The sequence below is a fragment of the Danaus plexippus genome, chromosome 31, assembly GCF_018135715.1.
Source record: "Danaus plexippus chromosome 31, MEX_DaPlex, whole genome shotgun sequence".
NCBI lineage: Eukaryota > Metazoa > Arthropoda > Insecta > Lepidoptera > Nymphalidae > Danaus > Danaus plexippus.
The window spans coordinates 1,589,526-1,611,207 of NC_083558.1; the positions used below are offsets into that span (position 1 = coordinate 1,589,526).

Genomic DNA, 21,682 nt, shown 5'->3' on the forward strand with positions numbered 1-21,682 from the left:
ATGTCATTATGAAATGTCAACAATTTTAAAAACACAAAAATATTAACGGTGTAATAAAAAGTTGTGAGAGCGGGGTTTTCGTTCAATAAATATCTGTTGAACATTTCCAAAATTAATTGGCGGGAGAGAAAACAACAAAATGCAGACAACTTCCAAAACTAGTAAGAATTAAACAAGTGATATGATACACTTTCACATTTTTTCCAAGCATAATTAAATAGTTCACGATTGAAAGCAAACCATGTACATATTTGTATTATATATTTTACTACATAATTCCTCTCCTTAATAAGAAGTTGTACTACAGCATCATAAATTATCTTCGTTACAACGTTCTGTATAATTTTATATCGAATCCATGCCGTAAATTAATTTCAAATTTACCATTATATATATCAAATATTACGTATTATTTGAAATTTATGACTATAATTATTCACAGAAATATCAGAACTGCAGATTATTATAAGCAAAATGCCGCTGGAAGTGTGCTCTACTACTGTCCTGCCGGAGCTGGGTGTGCGTTGGCGCGAAGTATCTCGGGCTGTTCGTAACGCCAGGTTGCCCATGGCACCGACCAGTGTAGCACGAGTGCTGTGTAGACATGTCGCAAGGGCTTTGACCCTGGAGGAAATCGCTGAGATTGTGTCTCGACTGCGGTTAAAATGTACACTTAATTTATTTAAACATAAACATTTCTTAATAAATGTTTATTTATCTCAGACCAGTCGAGTTCTATCTCGAGTTGTTACAGTAGCATATAATGTTCTGCAAATCCTGGTTATTATTTATAGAAAATATTTTACTCCTTACCAACTTGACGAGTACAGTATAGCTCAATTGTTAAGCAACTTGTCTGTGATGTATCAGATGTTGCTGGTTTGAACTCGCCCCATTTAGATAAGTTTTGTATCCTGCTTCTTGCATATAAATTTAATTTAACTATCATTCGACTGACCGTCTGTTACCTGTAGGCATTTTTATCGATAAGACATCATTAAATTTTTAAATTATATATTTTTTAATCTATACAAAAACCTCTTGAGCTACTGAACAGTGTGAAGTCCGTCTCAATAGCATCACCATTGTATAGATATCAACAAAGCCTTAATTATAATCTTGGTACAAATGTGTCTCCATAACAGTGATAGCGACGCAACGACGTAACTGGCACGTGGTAAAGCTCTCCGACCAGTTAACGGATGAGCCCGTCAACATATTAACGAGAGTGCTGCCGTCGAGGGTGATGCAGGCACTGAAAGGGGTCAGATCTGGTCGGAATATGAGGCCGGAGGTATGGCATAGCATAATATGTTATTATATATTTATATTATATATATATAAATATATCAATAAATTTTGTTACAGATACAAACTGTTAAGCTGGGTGATTTAATATACATAAGTGTCCAAATGATATCCGACATCAAGGAAGGCGGTGTACTGTATGTAGCAACTCCGCCTGGAGAGCCTGTAGCGTTAGTGAGCTCATTACACAGTTCATTATTGAAGGCCTGTATCCAAGGTATCTATGTGATTTGTAATTTAATTATTCCCAGAGAGTAAATTGAATTGTGTGTTAATGTATGTCATATGTAATATGTATGGCATATGTGAGCCGACCGTCAGCGCCATCTATCGCGTGTAGCGTTACTTCACACAATACAACTGTCATGAAGTGTTCCCGGGAACTACACGGACTGAAGGACACATTATATACTATGTGCTATTATAATGTATGAGATATATTATTGTATAGTTTCATCAACATCTGTTCATTAAAAAACTTTTTATCAAACTATTGTTATTATGTATGTATATGTATCTATATATATGTATATAAATTAAACTTATGTACAATTTCCAGGTCTTGGTTACCAGAAGTACGAAGACGCGAGTCTCAACGGTCACGATATAGGATCCTTGCTGAGGATATTTAATTCAAATAACAACGAGAATCCAGATTTTCTCGCCAGGATTCCCGAATATTCTATCGCGCCGTGTCTAACGAGGTGCGGGATAGACTTCACAGGGAGGAAGACTGATGAAAAATACACTGATGATGTACTGGGGCCGGACCCGCCGCGTCTAGATAAACTGGTTGTCACGGCACAGAGGCGGTTCTTTGATCCTGAAAGGTACATTTAATCATATATATATATATAATTCTACTATCCACATATATATCAATGAATTCCTAAACGGCTGGACCGAATTGGATGAATTTTGTATGCATTTGTGTGGCCCCAAACGGTTTTGGTTCACAACTCAGCCCGGCAGATGGCGCTGTCTGTATCTAGATTATCTTGTTTCAGACTGAACAAGGAAATGAGAATAACAATACAATTGAAAAGTGAAGATATAGCGAAGACCTTGAAGTGCTGGGCTTCTAAAGGAGCTGTTTTGCCCACCTGCCAGCTGTTCCAGATCTTCAACCAGACCAAATCAAACAGAATAAACATTGACGCCAACGACGACTGACATAAGAACTAAGATATACTACAACAATTTTAACTTAAATGTGCCAAATTTCACTAATTAATTACAATTTTTATATGAATTTAATAAAATATATTAAGATTATATTTATTTATCGTTTTAATGTATGAGAAGATTACCTATTGGTGTATACTAAGCCTTATCTCCAGTTAATCTTATTATAAACTTCGGTTCAGCTTCGTGAATATATGTCATTATATCGTTTGAGTAAATTTGAAGTCATTAAATAATTACGTATGTATTTAGGCTCAGCGTTAAATTATTTTCATTAAAATGGTCTTTTTTTATTTACACTAACTTAAAATATTTGAAAATAATCTTATGAAAAGTGGGAGAGAGGTATAACGGAAAATCTCTCTACAACCTAGTAAAGACTTGGGCCTGTCCAGAACTAACATCAATTAATTCTTGGAACGTACTTCGAAGGCAGCCCTAGTAGGTTCGTTTCAAATTTGGTGGAGAGAGGAGCTTGGACGGTGGAGGTGAGCGTTTAACGCGTCAGATAGGACCCTTAAACCTCCACCTGGGTCAAGTCCCAGGCGCTGTTGAAGCTCCTCTCCCCGCATGGACCCGGCGCCCGCTCGGTGTATCCAGGGAACTCGTATATCAACCTATTTTATTTCCAAGTTAACATCGTCACACTAAATACAAATCGTTTCACGTTTATCATTAAGCTACCTTAACACTGTTTTAGATGATTCATCAATGGAACACTGCTAACTCCACGTGTTATATTGAAAACGCATGGTAAGCATATTTGAATCAAAATAAAAAGTTCACGAATAGTTCTCATAACTCATTATTTTTCATACGACAGGGATAATGTTATAATAAAACGCCTGATAGTCTCAATTGTATATTCCACCAGGTTAGATTAACATTCACTGTAAATGCTCAACAAAAAGATGGTCCCTCCATATAACTGTTACATTATTTTTGAGCTGGTTTACATTCATTGGTTTCGATAACGTCAAACTGACAGTATCACCGTGTTCAAAGTCACAGAACCATCCGACTAAGGTACAACGGACTGAGAATTAATAAAAATATATTCTATAAATCAGACATCGGTAAAATATTATCGGTCTGATCCAACGTTTACTTACAAGTTATTCGTGTTACGGATACATAAAAACGTACGTGTGACAGTAAATTATGATATGGTATTAATACGAGAGTACTTAATCATTAGTACAATTATTAATTCTCAGTACAGAAATACTTAACAGACGTCTTAAATATATACATATATATATATTAATATTCATCTACAAACATACATGCACACGGAACAAACAAACAGACAGACAAACAAAAAAAATTATATTAAATCTGAGATCGTTTTTTTTTATGCTTTTTAAAAAAAAATTATATTATTTTTTTTTTACATTTTCATTTACACGTCCTACACAACACTACAATTACGATTCCGCATACAAAAATACACAATTAACGAAACACGCGGCGATCCGGAGTCAAGTCGGAATAATATTTTCAAATAAAGAATTTTATTAAAAAAAAAAAAGAAAAAAAATCGATTTAAATTACAACATACGATTAATTCGGTGGTTTTTTTTTTATTTTTTTTTTCCTTCAATAATTATATTACTTAACTTATTATATGGAATAGAGTAATCATGTTTCCGCGGACGAGGCAGTGATTATTATTTATTTTTTTATTATTTTATTAAAGCTTGCTGATATATTTAACGTCAACTCGTCCCGCTCCACAGACATCACTATTAAACTTTGTACTATAACGAGCGCGTTTTCTCGACAACCCTTAGTACGGGTGTTTAGCACTCGAAACGGACAGTCCGTAGTGAACTAACCACCTCACACTTATAATCAGATAATAGCCGGTGTAATAAAACTTTGCATATTTTCTGTCAATTATTTATTAACTTTCTAATTAGCGTATTATCTAATTATAAGTTATCCTGCCGCGCCACGTTCTAAGACACAGGCTTACTATATCGATGCTATCTCTTCATTATCACATACATACAAATGAACATAACTAATAGTAAAACCTTCTTGCTTTTCAAACTATCGGGTTGTTTTTTTTTTTAATACTATTAATGATTACGAGTCCTTCGTATTCAGCCGAGCTGTTGGTTTCTTGCATTCAGCCAGTGTTGGATTGATAACTATCACGTCTTCTGCTAGCGCGTGACAGATGTCATTGTTGTATTCAGCCAGCATTGATCTGTCAGTTTCACGATTCTTCGACATTCAGCCAATGTCACGTAGTATGGAGAAGACGTGAAACGGAAGTCGGTGCTGTCGCGGTTGTTGATATTCAGCCAATGTCATCTGTCAGTTGTATGCACATCCAGCCTAACGTCAGGCTGACAGCTTGTACATCCAGCCGGTGTCGATGTGATACAGTTGTTCGTATACAGCCAACGTGGTCGTCTAGGGCGGCGATGGTGATCTGTGGTGTGTACCGTTCAGTTGTCACAGTAGACTGGCAGGACGGGGCTGCAGGGCCAGTCGCAGGTCTCCTCGCTCTCGCTGCCGGTTCTGTGTGTGTACACGTGGGTTACTACTTGCCACTTGTCGTACTATATATATAGTCAGCACTTCAAGTAATAATTCCTATACGTTACCTATTTCTCTTCGGCGTAGCGTCCGCCGTCAGGTGTTGTTCCTCGATGGTGGGCAACAATGACGTCAGACGGTCCGTCGGTCGGAGCACCTGTGTTTATATACACAGGTTATACTACTTTCACATGTATAATGTACTTAGTGTGCATGTCTCCCTCTCTCTCTGTGCGAGTGTGTGTGTTTGTCTCCCTCCCTCTGTGTGCGTGTGTGTGTATGTCTGTCTCTCTCTCTCTGTGTGTCGGTGTGTGTATGTCTGTCTCTCTCTCTGTGTGTGCGTGTGTGTGTGTATGTCTGTCTCTCTCTCTCTCTCTGTGTGCGTGTGTGTGTGTGTCTGTCTCTCTCTCTCTGTGTGCGTGTTCATACCTTTAAAGTTCGTTCAGACAGCCTCCACACTAGCCGCTGTCTGTGGGGCGCCTTCAACCTCGCTTCGTACCGAGCCGCCACATCGCGGACCAACTGGTGGGTCGCCACCAGAGACTCGTCCGACATCTTCAAGCAATAAACAAACCCATATAAATCTTACTACATACAAATAAAAAAAATTAATTCCCAGACAACGCGACAATTCTGATAGACATTTTGCCGCATATATTTTTATAAGAATCGCAATACTGTTATAATTTACTAAGCACTGAGCACTGCTTGTATTGTATATGTCTGTATGTATGTATGTCTTGTCTCCTCACATGACAGTGCTGCTGTAACTGGGCCGCGAACTCGTACAGATAGTAGGCTTGTTCGGGGACAGGAGGGCCGCCCTCAGAGGCACGTCGGCTCCAATTCACGAACTGTTGCTCTGCCGGAACAGATAAAAAAAAAACATTACAGTACCTACAATACAGGAAACGTTAAAAATATTACACTTACGTTGAAATAAACGTAATAATCTCGGTTTTATTACGCGTTCTTTAAAACTACATACTCCCGATACGGACCAAGATTAGAATATTTCGTCTCGTCTTCTTGATCACGATTGCTTCGAAGCAAAACGCGGGTCGTAGCGTTGTTAAAATAATGAAAGCGGAGTAGAATAGTTTTTTTTTCGACGAAATACAATAGTTTTTTTTTCGAATACAATAGTTTTTTTTTCGACGAAAAATTCGTCAAAACCGTTGTGGACGTTATAGCTCAGTTGGCAAAGTGACTTCATTACCCACAAGTCACAGGTTCGAATCCCGTTTCAACAGGTTAGATTTAAACATGACTGTACATTAAAATTTTAGATAATGCTTTGAGAATCTTTGTAGACATGAAATTGATGATAAAACGTCCCGTCTGGAGTACTCACTTACTTTATAAAAACTTCAGTCTCATATATATATAGTGGGAATATGTGAGTGTAGGGGAGGGGAGACCACGTGTAATCAGTTGTCAGGAGATCAGGACTCTGTTCGTTTTTACCAACAGACTGAGTCCTGGTCTCCTGGTTGGTTGGTTGGTTGGTGACAGATCAACAGCTCGTAGATTGTGTGTTCAAATCTCTCGTTTGTGTTATATTCAGATCTCATCACGATGAGTTTAAAACATTTATATATATATATAAAACTCACCTAGCTTGTGGAAGATCAGCACCAACGCCAACTCACTGGTCCGTGAGTTGACACAGCGAGCGTCACACACAGCTATCTCCAGCAGGTTGATGAGGTCGTCCTCCTGGGGATACAGGTAATTATTATAGGAATTATAAAAAATATATTAGGGGAAATGTAAAAAATATTATGTACATGAAGAAAAATAGTCGTAAAATATCTTTTTTTTATCACACAATTAGTACGTGTATTGTCCACATTACTCGGCTTCCATTAAATTATCTCTCATTGTGACAGCCGTGATATGTCTATACATTTTCACTGAAACAGCTCAGCTCATGTACGTTCTGCACAAACTACCTACAATTTGTAAAATTCACTTAATTTCCAATACTTTTAAAGCTAGTTTTTTTTTTCAATTTTTAAGTCATTCCTGTGTCATGTGTGTAGGCCATACTACCACGGACAACCAAATTTTATTGTTTAGACTGTTTTTACTCATAGATATAACTTAAATGCTATTTATTCTGTATGTATATATATTTGTTTTAAAAAATTACACGAAAACTGGCACAGCAATTTTATTAATAAAAAATTGAATAAAAATCTCTACTATTGGAGTAACAGACGGGTAAAATTTATCTATAGCGATCTCCAAAGGAGGGTGTTACGGTAAATAGAGCCGGAAACTGGTATAACATAGCCACTCACCGGAAGTACCGTGTCGCTGGCAGCTGCGACCAACTTCCGGAACAGCTTCAGCCAGTGCAGTACAGTAATCGACCTGTGACCGGCCAGAGCCAGCTTGTTCGTTATCACCAACGACATGCGTGACACGTCGCCGGCTGTACACGCCGACTGGGAGACGAGTACTGTGGGCGAAATATAGTAATAGAATATTTGAAAAATTGCTGTATATATAACTATGGTGTAGGTGGTAGGTGGTAACTAACCCAGCTCCTCGATGGTGACGTTCCTGGCCTGCTTGACCGTCTCGGCGTGTTCGTCTATGGCTATGTTCATGCAGGACACCGTTATGCACGGCACGTGGCACGGCCTCACCTTCATCTTGGACAGGAAACTGAAAAACATATGACGTCATGAGGCTTCTGTATCCGACACTTTGCGTTAGGGAACTAATTACTTGCAGGACAGACATATATATATATATATATATATAAATCAACTTTTTTGCATAACAAAGGCTACTAAATAGGAAACGAGCTTGTCGCGACACAGTTGCTTGTATATATATAGTACTATTGGGTTACATTTTTGAATTTACTCAAAATTTATTAAACGTATGTTGATGTACATACAATGATATTACTCATACATTATAATAGCATGGTAAACACACACACACGCACACAAACGAACACACACACACTCAATATTACATGTTACTCTCTGAACATTTTTAAACACAAGAGGGAGTCGCGGTTAATAGCAAGTCTCTCTCTCTCTCTCTCTCTCTCTCTCTCTCTCTCTCTCTCTCTCTGTCTCTCTGTATATATATATAATACTAACCGGTCAAACAGATTGATAGCGTTGACCAACACTTCGGCCGGCAGATCAAACCATACTTTGAGACAGCGCAGGACGTGGGCAGCTCCGTCCCTGGCGCCGGTTGTCACGTCTCCATTCTGAAATGACGTCACACCCGGTCAATAAGGATACGTAATAACAGCCTAAACAATACTCAGCAAATTGCTGAACTCTTACCACTAGTTTGGATATTAAAACTAATCTCAGAAAATTTTTATACTAACATGTGAAAGTATATGAATGTAAAACGTGATACTGTCCGTATTACTATTAATTCTGCGAACACTTAGTAAGTATAATTACAGTTATAGCCATCAGGTGAAGATACAATTATAATAAATCTCCGTAAAATTTATATGTTATTGTATTTAAATTTATTTATATAAAAGTATATTATTTTCCTTAATTTTAGTTGGTTATTACTAAGAGGTCATTGAATAATGGCTGTTTTATGTTAAAAAAATCGAAAATAAAATATAGATCGTGGCTGTGATAAAAGTGATGAGGTTTAATCTATCTAAGATTAATTTTGGGAGAAAACATAAACAATAAATATTATTTGGTGTTTATTAAAAAAAAAACTTACACAAACAAATATTATTCTGTAATTATGACTGTGAAACAGTAAAAGTTTCACGACAATCTGCTCAGCGGTTATTTTACGGCGAACGTTCGTTACATTAAAATCGTGAGATGTTTCACGTAAGGCAGCGGACACATTAGCATAGCTTCAAGGTTCAATTTCGGGGTCAGTGTGAAACATTCTTAACACTTTTTCCGCGCAATTTTTATGTTGCAAGCAATTACAATTCAAATGGTATTACATTCTTAGTACGAACAATCGTGTAACTAACAACTTACAGTATCAACGTGACACAGAACACCATTTATTAGACTATGAAACAGTGACATACGTTGACACTATCAGCGTACCAATGTAAATTAAACTCTTACTAAGCTCAGAAGAATTATGTACTTTTTTACAATAACGAGATTATTACGCGTAAAGGTAGGTTTGGTGAGGAGATACACACACTCACACATATATATATATCCACCTATCAGAGGCCCCGAAATATTTGAATCCTAATGGCAACTAGTTTTATGGGACTTTGTACTTGAAATTTTGACAAGCAAGGTCTCTCGATGATTCAATATAAATATTTTTTTGTCATTAGTACAATACACAATACAAACTGATTCCGCTATACTTACTACATGTTCGCATCGTCACACTGAATACGTCGCGTTTACAGTTTGATATCATATAAATTAAGTTAATAATTTCTACTAATGCAAAAAGTTTTAAAGCTTCGTATGTTAAAGAAAAGCTGAGTTGTAACGAGTTCCAGACAGAGTCAAACATACATACACAATGGTAGAACACACAACCTTCCTCTTCGCAGTCGGTTAGAAACAACGTTATATTACTATCATTTACTTCATTCAGCTAAGTTAACGAGTTTATTACCATACATTTTACTCTCGTTCCGTACGAGCAAACATTACGTTACAAACGAACAGTCAGGATCTAAGACTTTCGCGAGTTTTCTTTTAAATTAAACTAATATTATCGGATTACTCCGAGTCATTCCGAGTCATAACCGAACCGTCGACAGTGTGTAGTTTTTAAAGACACTATAATAACGCGTAGTAAGTATTAATGTATTAGTCTTATTTCAACGTCACAGCCGACTTCAGCCGGGGTGGTGTGTTCAGTTTCAATGTCAAATTCATTATCACACAATAAAATACGCTTGTTCTTAAAGACGCGGGCTTATCAGTTACTGATAGTGTATGAAAAACGACAAGCATCTAGTTTGTTATGTAGTTAAGAGTCAACAAAATAATGAGTTTATATAAAGTAGTTTCACGAAAGACAAAATCATACATATATATATGTGTGTGTGTGTGTCTGTGTGTGCGTGAGTGTGTGTGTGTGTACATACCTCACTGTCCTCCGGCAGACACAGCCTCGGCTGAAACTTGTTCTCCAGCAGCAGATATTCATTAAGCGTTGTATACATGGTGTTCAGATCTTCTCCGTCAGCATCCGGGTGTGCGCCGCCCGCTCTCGACATCGCCGGTGGCCTGCTGCGAGCGTCGGGTGAATCGGCACCTGGTGTTCATCAATACTCATACAGACGTGGACTAAGGTTACAGCATATATATGTTCATTAGCGCCCCTATAGCTCATTAACTTTGTAATATGACCAGCAAATTTTGATTGAAACTTTGCAATTACGTAACTTGAGCGTCAGAATAACTTACGGGGCCTAGTGAGTATCCTCAGATGATTCCTCACATATATATGGTAGTAACGTAACTTACTTGAGCTTGCTTTTGTGCAACCAAGAGTTTTGTAGCCAGCACCGATCCGCCCAATGCTCGTAGACCTCCGACTGCCTCCGACCGGGCGCGGGGGGCCTAGTACCTGACGAGAGACTTGGGTAAACGCTGGCAGCGTTATGGAGGGCTTTGGTGGAGGTTGGAGGACGTCCGATGTTGGAGGGTTTGTGGGTAGTTGGATGATGTCGATGATTTCGTGGGTAGATGAATATAAAGCCGGCCGAGTCCTTGTAGAAGACAGAGCCAACCCTGAATAGGTGCTTTTTTTGATAGGAATAAATGCGGATTTTTGATGGGAATAAGCCCAAAGCTACGGAATCCAATGTCTTGTTGAAAGACAATTGCCCCGCCGCTTCGCTCAAGTCAGATAAGGACAGTAATGGTTGAACAGTACTGTAACGGCCAGGTCCTTTTATGGACAAATGTGGGTTAAATTTAACGCCACGGTCAAAATCCTTAACCCCGTAGTGCACACCGGGTTTAACCCTTAGGATAACCCTTAACACTATGTTTATCCGACCCTCGAAGGTCTAACGCAGCAAGCGCTGGGGTCTCTTGACAGGATTATATGCATAAACTATATTTCTAAAACCTGTAACGATTTTGATGTTAATTTGAATGATTTCACTCAAGAAATATCCTGAACAGTCAGCTTTAATACAATCAGCAGCTATTGATGCGAAATCTGTACTTATACTAAGTAAAATTATAATATTTTTAATAGAAACATAATAGAAACAAAAATAAAAATATATGTTCCAAAGAAACATATTCGTAAAAATTTATTTATAATAACAACGATATTAAATAATAACATCATAAAAGATAAAATTAACAATAATGTACATATACATATATATATATAATTTTATTTAAATATTACTCGATATGAGTTTAAACTAAGTATTGCTTCATATTTTCGCACACTGCAATGACCTTTCCGTGACCTTAGCATATATCTGCCACTAATTTGGCAATCATATGTTTTGTTGAGCGAACAAGCGAGCAAGCCGCTGCTGCTGACTTTGTCCATGTATTTTTATTATATTAAACAAGCAATATATGTATATGTATGTAATTCATTTGTTTGTTCGTTACAGCGTAAAGCAAGAACTATAAAAAGTACGCGTCTCGCATACGTTAACTTTTATAGACATGCTCATTCTAGACATTGAACTGTTAGTACTGCTTAGTACGAGTGAAAGTACGTCAAACAAAACGTTTTACGTTCATGCATCTTAGTATAGTACACTTATTAACACGTACTAATTATGCACAAAATGTGTAACAGACTGCTAGTAAATTAAACACTCGGCTGAATTTATCCTGATAAAACTTTTACCATCTCATAGCTCATTTATAAGGAAATATCTAGTTTAGACAAATACAATACGTCTAAAGTATTCAAAGGTATCACACGGACAGTTTTGTATTTTAAATAAAAAAGAAACGTCATTTTTTTTCATCATTTCCATGTTTCGTTAAAAAAACACAAGATGTCGCGACACTAGACTTATGTACCTCTCCCTTAATTCTGGACATCACAAGCAAAACCAGGGGGTGATAGCATGTACGCGATAGTGAAATTAAGCTATCACGCGTATCATACACATCACACGTGATGACATCACGGCACGCAGATAATTTTATATATTTGTATATCTGTTGATAACGTAATGAAAAACATACTATTGGACTGGATAATAGTAGTACATATATATATGTACTACTAATATTATAAAAGTGAAAAATACTAAACAGACTTCGATGAAACTTAAAGTAATGTATTTTCGAGTCGAGTATTTCTTAGTTCAATAAATACACATCACTAATTTATATTTTGGATATTTAAATTTAAAAAAATACAAAGTCACGAGGAAAGACTATCACAGGGAATAAAATTAAAGATGAGGAGATTTTTGTTACGTTTCCATGTATGAGATGAGATAAAAATTATTTAGAAGGAAATATTGAGGGTAGTTACACTTTAAAGCTATTCGTACAAATGCTTTACAGTGCGTTTGGCTCGTGCGAGTCCGCTACGAGCTGGTCGTGTCGTCAAGCGTGACGGAAACACAGTGAAAGTTTTGAATTGCGTATATATATGTATAGATATGTAGAAATTATGAAACTAACATCTGCCTGCGACTTCGTTTTGTTTTATATTCGATATAACTATCTTGTATATATAGATTAAACTTTATTTAGTGGTATACAGATAGAAATTGTACAGACAATGACATCAATAATTGATCTCATGATTCATCACTATACATAAACGTAAACCGCACTCGAATCGTCACAGCCGTTGCTGATATTAAACCTCACACACGCACAGACAGAAATCTTATAAATAGTTCATGGAGTACCCTAATAATAGTATCTCATATAACAAGATACATTCGCGGGATCGTATTGAGATACTTTAAAACTGTTAGTATGAAGTAAACATCGCCAAATGACACTAAGGTCTGAAGCTATCAACATCTCTATCGGCGCGCATCATCGCAAAACATGACATTATTGTATTTTTGGTTTGAAAAACAGAAAAACACGATAAACAATATCACAGCTGACGTATTTGTCTTGTTTGTTTCGAGTTCGTTCACCTTAATGTGAGAAATGTTATCCTTTACTTTAATATACGTTAATAATATTAAAAATAGATATAGCATAGCCTTAGAGTAATGCTTCAGTGTACAAAATACATTGTGACGTCACTCTTCCGTTTAAGAGAAAAACGACTCAACGGATTTCGATTGACCTTAGGCTAGGTAAATACTTTCTTGAACACGCCTAGCGTGTCATCGTATTGTTTTAGAATGTAGGAAAGTTTGTTGCGAGTTCATTAAAAAAAAATACTATACAGATTTCGATGAAACTTCACAGAGATGTAGTTTAGACATGACAATAGCACATAGTATATAACGTGTCCTTCAGTCCGTGTAGTTCACGGGAACACTTCATGACAGTTGTACAGTGTGAAGTAACGCGACACGCGATAGATGGCGCTGACTGTTGGTGCACATATATATGGCATCAACACTGCATTTCTCCCTGAACATAATATCGACGGGCGAGCTGACGAAGTCGCGCGCAATACTTAGTAATTAACATAGAGTGATTTCACCGAGACAATAGGAACATATCATGAGAATGGAAAATGCTGTAACAATGGCTTTTGTACTTATAATTGTTATACATACATACATACTGAGACACGAAATAAATTCTCAATTAATTATACATCGCCAAGAATTTTATAAAATTATATATACATATACGTAACATAATCAAAGTAATGAGATCTAACATCTCGTCTGTCCGTGATCACGGTTGCTGAAAAGTAACCGAAACGTCGGGAGTGTGTAGTTTTTTACAAAAATAAATCACGCGTAGTTTATTCGAAAAATACTAGTTTCATTTAAATAATGAAAGTTTTAAGCTATGTAATATTCGTCAAACAGAATGATTATAAACATCGCTGTTCTGTTAAAATTATACGGAGCATTAGATGGGAAAATATTGGCCAAGTCGAGACGTTAATTTGAACAGATGTTCAGAAACAGCTGACGGGCAGCGGTCACAGATCTTCTTTAGGGAGAGGGATAGCAATAAGTGTGAGAGAGATAGAGATAGGTGCCAGGGTGAAGGTCATTGTACTGTAAATTTAGGTTTCAATCCAAGATTACCACACCGTAATAAAATTATATATGTATACATTCCCTGTACCTCCTGCGACATCATAACAGTACGATCAAACGTAACGTTCACCGTTTCCCATAATCAAAATACGTTAATACTCTACGTTTAGAGTTTTGTCCTTGCAGATTTACTGTAAGCATACCATTGTACAAATACAGCGACAGAGATGATTGATATGAATGAGAAAAATATGTTATCATAAGGCGACTTTTAAATATTTTTAAAAAAGAATTTTAACTTTAACTAATTGAACGGCGTCCAAAGGTTAGCTGGGGTATAAATAAAACAGTCGAGAATAAAAAACAATATATATATATATAAATATAGCAGAAGCTGTCCCTATATATATATATATATAGTAAGAACCGACTAGAATATTAACTCCAACCAACCAATTGCAGATCACTCAATATAAACAGCCTTGACATACATTACGTCATAACATTTTCGGTTTTAAAAACCATTATGAAGAAAATTACAAAGTTTAACTTAAAAACACATTGATAAATACAAAACAACTAGAACGTACAATGAAACTGTTTGTTCCATTAAAATGGCCAAAGGATAACCTTCGTAGAAGATATACACTTAAGGAAACTTTATTGAGCTTAAGGCCGTTGCAACTTCCATTTGATGGATAGATGAGTTTGTCTGTTCGTTGTCGGTAAACTCATCAGAAGTATATATATATATATATAAAGCTATATTTTTGCCAAAAAATCAACAATCACAAACCAACACGAGCTTAAACGTAATTACGTGTAATGTGCTTACGTAAATGTCTATTATTGTTCATTCAGATTTCAGACACCCGATTACGTGAACGTTTACGTATACTGTCGTATTATCTAAAGTATAAACGCGTAATATTTACGTAAAACAATATTATATTATGTATTTACTTGCGTATATATATATATTTGTTTTTCATTTCAATTAACTAATATAAAATTGTTTTTTATTTATATACATGAGACTCTACCGGCGCGTGACCTTAATACGGTCAGGCGACGATCAAGCCTGGCGTACGTGACATCACACTGGTAGAGGTGAAAGCTTGGCGAGGTTATGTGGGAGGACAAACATACATACATATTAACCGACCGCGAACTCAGCTATGAAAATATCACACTTCCATAGAATAAATACAAATATCTATCCATGTGTATGGCGCCTGATATATTATTTAAATAAATAAAACTAAGAACGATCAGATTTTATTTTAAACGGGAAATTTTAAAACGCTATACTGACTGTAGGACACATTATATACTATGTGTTATTATTATGTATCACATATTTTATAGTAGTTTCATCAAAATTTGTTCAGTAGTTATATCGTGAACGAGCAACAGACGTACACACACCCAAACATGTTTCCGTATTTAAAATATTACGTAAGTACTAATTGCACGTTTCAAACAATTCTTTGTCTCACTAAATAAAAATCCCAGACTCGGTAGATGTGATGTTTGTGAAAGTTTTCATTTCGAGTCACGATATGAATGCCTTAGTGCGTGTTGCAGTCCGACTGAACACTGTCAGTATCAAAGTATTCGTATGGAACATGTGTGGTAAAATATAGTGAATTATCTTTATAATTTAATGTAATCTTTTTTCATATTTTTCTATGTAATATCTATTAATTTTATATACCAATATTAAATATTATACATAATGATGCAAAAATTTAAAGATTAAATTATGTTGTACATGTACGGAGGTTAAACACATAACAGTCTTTCTTAGTAGCGGTCGGGTAAAAGTTTATCCTTTAACTAACCCTGAGGTTATATATCAGAGCCAGTTAAATAATTACAGGCAATTTCATTTTTAATATTCAATGTCGTCATCTCGCTGTAATTGACTTAGAAGTAAGGACGACTTGTACTACGTAAATAAATGAGCAAATAACATGTACTGAATAATAGTATTTTATATGTAAACTTAGTCGAGTGTGAAAAATAATTTGATACGCAAAATATATATTTTTTCCAAACAAAACAATAAAATTACTATAAGTTATAATATTCTAGTTTATATATATATATATATATATATATATATATATATTTCTAGGGCATATGCGAAGAAATTACAATTTTTATCAATAGTATTACGAGTTCAATGAACTCTGATATGCATTTAACAAGTGATGTTTTAAATTATCAAAGACCGAAAATTTTTAGCCGACTATTAAGATGGATGTTCTGGAACGTTTAATAACAAGGATGCTTGGCAAATATATATATATATATATATATATAAATTCAAAAACTTAACATAATAAGTACATATACATTCTCAACAATCAAATCACCATCTACATAAATATTAAAACCTTATCAAAATCAATTCTATGGTAACTGTAAGATAAAAATAAAATATATTTTTACATAACACATATTTATGTGAGTTATACGCGAGCGGAGACGCGGTCGTAAACTAGCCAAACGATATTAGGCGTCGCCGAAAATAACAGAATAATTTGAGGTACGAAAAGGTTAACAGTTGACTGGTCTGGGCTTACGAAAATTTTTTGAGAGGCGAGCCTCGAAACACCTTCAGACACAGCTGCCATATAAATATATATATATATATTCGTTCGTTTTCTTACGAAAAAATTCAAAGGCTTTTTTTATGATATGTTTTTCAATCAAGTGTCGTTTTTTTTATGATACATTAAATTTTCCATTCAAATATTTTTGCCATCACCGACAGACAGTAAACGATAATTTATCGAGGCGAACTAATGAGCATGACCTTGGAGATATTATTTTTTTTGTATGAGAATTAAATTTAATATACATATACATATAATGTAAAGCTTTCTATGCCACTATACTTAGAGTTACTCCCGGTTTGCATATGTTGTTCATGCAAACTAAAATAGAATAGAATAGAATACTATGTTGCCGGAATCACGTACCAGATGTGTTTATTATCTACAAAACCGTCAGTAACTACGTAACACGTACTAGTCATGGTGGTGTCGTGATAAAACTCGTTCTCGCCTGCGAATTCTTCCGTATGGACTTTGGATTTAGGTTCACGTATGTATTGGTATAATTTGTTGATGCCATATACATGTGCGCCAACCGTCAGCGCCATCTATCGCGTGTCGCGTTACTTCACACAATACAACTGTCATGAAGTGTTCCCGTGAACTACACGGACTGAAGGACACATTATATACTATGTGCTATTATAATGTATGAGATATATCTCTGTAAAGTTTCATCGAAATCTGTTTAGTATTTTTTTTTAATGAACTCGCAACAAACTTCCCTACATTCTAAAACAATACTATGACACGCTAGGCGTGTTCAAGGAAATATTTACCTAGCCTAGTAATAAAACCGAATAATAGTTTACGGCACAACCGAGAATCGAACCGCTTGATAAGAGAGAGATAACATTGTAGATAAACAAATTTTTAACTTTGTCCCAAATTTTTAAATTAGAATTGTGCAATCCGAATAAAAAATAATTTAAGATTTCATCTCGTCTCCGTGATCACGGCTGCTGTAAAGTAACCGAAACGTCGGAGTATGTAGTTAATCTAATAACAAAAACATATAGTACAATTATAAAATTTATATACACAAATAACTTCTTTAGATTGTACGCCATGTTTACTAATACATAAAAATAAATAACTAGAAAAACATTTTTATCGTAAAAATATCATTATTATAGTTTAAATTGTGAAAATAACGAGTTTTTTGGTCATAGACCTGATCATGTGTGTATAAACAACTCGTTATAAGATTTCTAAATGCGAGCAAAGCACTGTGACACAACCAGTATGCATTCCGTTTGTAATCTTCGAATCAAACCAGTATGGATAATATTTTTTTATCATTATTTTTTTTTATATACGGAACATGAATTTAGCGTATATTTTCAAAGTATAGTTATGAGAAGGGCAAATGAGTTAGGCATTGAAATGTAAGCTGAACGTATAGTAACGAGCTGGGTTTGAAGGCGTGACTGTCGTGATATCAGATGCAGACAGCTTTAACAACTGAGATAACGCGTCCTTACTGGTAACGGAATAAGAATTTAGACATTTTTAATACTAAACACAAACATATATATATATCTGTGTGTGTGTGTAAGTATCTTTAGTAAGGACACTATAGCTCAGTTGTTAAATTGCCTACGATTCAAAACCCGGCAGTGTTAGATTCGAATACAGATAATATAAATGTATTCAATAATATTGAGTTTAATTTCGTTTTAAAAATTATAATTATCTATAGAAATAAGTGTAAATTATCCTTGTCATTCTATTCAGACTTAACAATGTAATTTACAATTTGCGATGTTATCGTGTCTCGTACGGCAACATCTGTGTAAATATGTATTGAAGTTTCGTTGAGGGGAACTATGTGAATATTTAAATTATCAATATTAATAAAAAATATTAAAAATAATAAACTTCCAAAAAGATTTTAATCAGAGCACTCTGTCGAAATTTATTTTGTGATAAAAAAAAACCATCGCCCTCTTTCCCAAAATGTTGATATCGAAATGCAAAAGTTTTATGGAAATAGTTCCAGCAATTTTTTAATATTACAACCTAATAATTTGTTATACAGTTTTAATATGATACGGTCTTTAGTTACGGAAATGATCTCTTGAAGTTTGTCCAACAAATATTAGTGTCGCAGAAAGCACCCCATAAGAACCAAGGTGATTAAGTTAGTATGATGTTAAAATCGGGGAAGGCTTAATACGATTGCGTATATCGTATTTGGCAATGCACTGAGTATCTGTTATCAATAATTTTGGCATTGTTATCAATGACCCCAATATCGAGTCGGACACTCCGTCCAACAATTTTTTCTTCATTACTCCCAAATTATATAATTTTATTTCATAATGTATCCTTAATACGAGTTCACATAAGCAAACTAAATACAAACAGTATCCAGTCTCATTCATAAAGCTCCACCCATGATAGCCAGTATGTAGGTCTGTATAGTTCGAGTATAAATTTGTAATGAGAATATAGTATAAAACCTCATTAACACAAACTCCTTGCTTATTTTAATTTTTGTCTTATTTCGAGGGTAGTACGATATTATTATGTTCACAAACAGGATATATAAGACACATTATATAATATGTACATGCAAATGTCCGGGGCGTTGTTGCCTAATTTATTTTATAGTAAATTTTGATTACAATCATATCATTATAGCTAAATATATTATTGTATACTTATTTGTAACTGTTTATAAGGAACTAAATTATTTATATATGATTTAATTTAATATCAGTAGTAAAAAATATTAGTTTTCTTAATTAAAATGGTAAAAAATACTTAATGTTGTAAGGCCTAGAATCTATTATTTACTATTACTGAGATAACCATAAAAATTTAATATACAAATTTTCATTAATTTTATTTAATATAGAGTATGAGTAAAAACGAGTAAAGTAAGGTGAAATTTTTGTTAAATTATATATATTTAAACAAAAAACAACTCCAAATTCTGATTAATTACGTAACGTTTTAAACTTTAGTTTCGCAGTATGGGGGCAACATTCATGTGCTATATCAATATCATTATGCGAAGTATAAAAATAGTCGTTTGTCTCGCGACAGTAACAAGTACGAACAAGTTAGATTCCGGAGCGTTCTAGAAGCTACAAGTAAATGATATTTCTATGTTATAAGACAACTTGATATAACACATTAATCTATGGAAAACGACAAAAAAAAGCCATTTTTGGCGCGTTACCGAGTTAGTCGTGTCAATATAAAACTTTTATGAAATACGCTGAAAGTTCTTGAATGATATTAAATATATATCTACCATGCATATAGGAGATTAAATTTAATGCTACAATAATTTCTGTGTTTCAAAACTTAGTAACTTATTAAGATAGTGGTTGACCCAAAAAAACTCGAGGCAAATGTAGGTTAGACAATATGAAGTCATCAACCTTATTCATGCGAATAATAGTATGTGTAACTATATGTTTGATCGCGTATGAGATTTCCAAGCTTACCCGGATGCTTCCGTGGCGAATTTTGATGTGGAAAACACCTTATGATGGGAGAAATTTTAATTCACCTCTTCCGAACTGAACCTTGAACAACTCAAAAGATGACTGTCAGAAACGGGAAAAGATGGTGGACATTCGAAATCCGTATTACGTCACTGCGCGGGAAACTCAAATATCTCATACGCTTCAAAAGATATTATAAATATAAAAGACGTTATACTAATTTTTAAACTCACCACATAAATCGGGGGTAAATGTGGAAATCCAAACAAGCGATGACCTTTTCTAATACATCAGGCAAATATTCATTCCAATACGAAGCGCTGTTGCCAAACCGTTATTGCGTCAGATAGCGTATATTGTTCCGAATAACACATTTCAGGACACTGTAATATAACTTAATTTTTAGTTGCATTATAACAACAATCGTATCGAAGTATGAAGAATTATGATTTAATGATTATGAACTAAAAAAGCTCGTCTATTAGGAGCGGCAACGTCGCTAGCTGTTTACCAGATTAAACAAAGAAACCGTATACATCAACTTTCAAATTACCTTTCAATTAACTTGGATTGTAACTGTAATTTGCAAAATAAAGTCAAATTAGATTATCTATTATAATAGAATAACAAGAGATAACAAACTCCCAACAAAATTTATAATGCAACTGACTAAATACACACGTAAAATTGTTTTGGAGGAGCAATCTAAGCTTAGTGTAGTAAACAAAGGTGATCGAGTGTTGCCATGTTTATATAAATGTTTTATTAATTCTACCATAATTTTAAACATTGTAACATATTTTAAAGTCTTAAATTAATATGTTATAAATTGAAAAAGTGCTGAATATATTTATAAAAATTTAAAATCTTTGTTTACTTTTAAATAAGTTAAGTAATTTTAAATTACTACAAAGAAAGTGAAAAGTAACAAATACAAATTTTAAAGGAATACATGGTTTTGAAAAATATAAAAAAAAAAATGAGATCTAAGATTTTCGCGAGTATTCATTTAAATAAAACTAGTACCTCATCTGCCCGTGATCACGGTTGCTGCAAAGTAACCGAAACGTCGGGATTATGTAGTTTTTAAATAATAAAATCCGCGTAGTAAATCCGAATAATACTAGTTTTATTTAAATAAAAAAAAAAAATTACTGGATTATAATTATTTAATATTAAGTAGTTTATTGCTTTGATATTAATAAAAACGAACCTCATAAGAATAAAGAGGTGGGTTAAATTCGATAAATTATTTCTGAGATTTTCATGTGTACTCATTTTAATAAAAATTGGGCTTTCGGATACGTGTTTTGTATTATTTTATATATAAATATGGATTAAGATCCAGATGAGATGAAAAGGTTTGTCCGTGACCACGACATTACTGTAAAGAAACCGGAATGTTGATCATGTAGATA

At 34.6% G+C, this 21,682-nt stretch overlaps 2 protein-coding genes across 3 annotated transcripts; one reads left to right on the top strand and one right to left on the bottom strand.

The window, feature by feature from the left end:
• The first annotated feature begins 23 nt into the window (after positions 1-23).
• On the top strand, positions 24-2,583 carry LOC133319869 (uncharacterized). Its single transcript, XM_061525823.1, has 6 exons — positions 24-161; positions 443-667; positions 1,146-1,294; positions 1,369-1,525; positions 1,868-2,138; positions 2,316-2,583. The coding sequence occupies exons 1-6, from the start codon at positions 140-142 to the stop codon at positions 2,479-2,481; spliced, it is 990 nt and encodes a 329-aa protein (XP_061381807.1). The 5' UTR covers positions 24-139; the 3' UTR covers positions 2,482-2,583.
• A 759-nt stretch (positions 2,584-3,342) lies between these two features.
• On the bottom strand, positions 3,343-20,973 carry LOC116778411 (cyclin G). Of its 2 annotated transcripts, XM_061525916.1 has the most exons (13): positions 20,818-20,973; positions 20,498-20,647; positions 20,265-20,345; positions 10,518-10,620; positions 10,136-10,305; positions 8,169-8,284; positions 7,592-7,719; positions 7,350-7,510; positions 6,660-6,762; positions 5,796-5,905; positions 5,473-5,598; positions 5,112-5,200; positions 3,343-5,025 (listed from the first exon to the last, which is right to left on the bottom strand). In XM_061525916.1, the coding sequence occupies exons 5-13, from the start codon at positions 10,265-10,267 to the stop codon at positions 4,953-4,955; spliced, it is 1,038 nt and encodes a 345-aa protein (XP_061381900.1). In that variant the 5' UTR covers positions 10,268-10,305; positions 10,518-10,620; positions 20,265-20,345; positions 20,498-20,647; positions 20,818-20,973; the 3' UTR covers positions 3,343-4,952. The 2 variants fall into 2 exon arrangements, with proteins under 2 accessions (XP_061381900.1, XP_061381901.1); XM_061525917.1 differs by lacking the exon at positions 20,265-20,345.
• Positions 20,974-21,682: the final 709 nt, after the last annotated feature.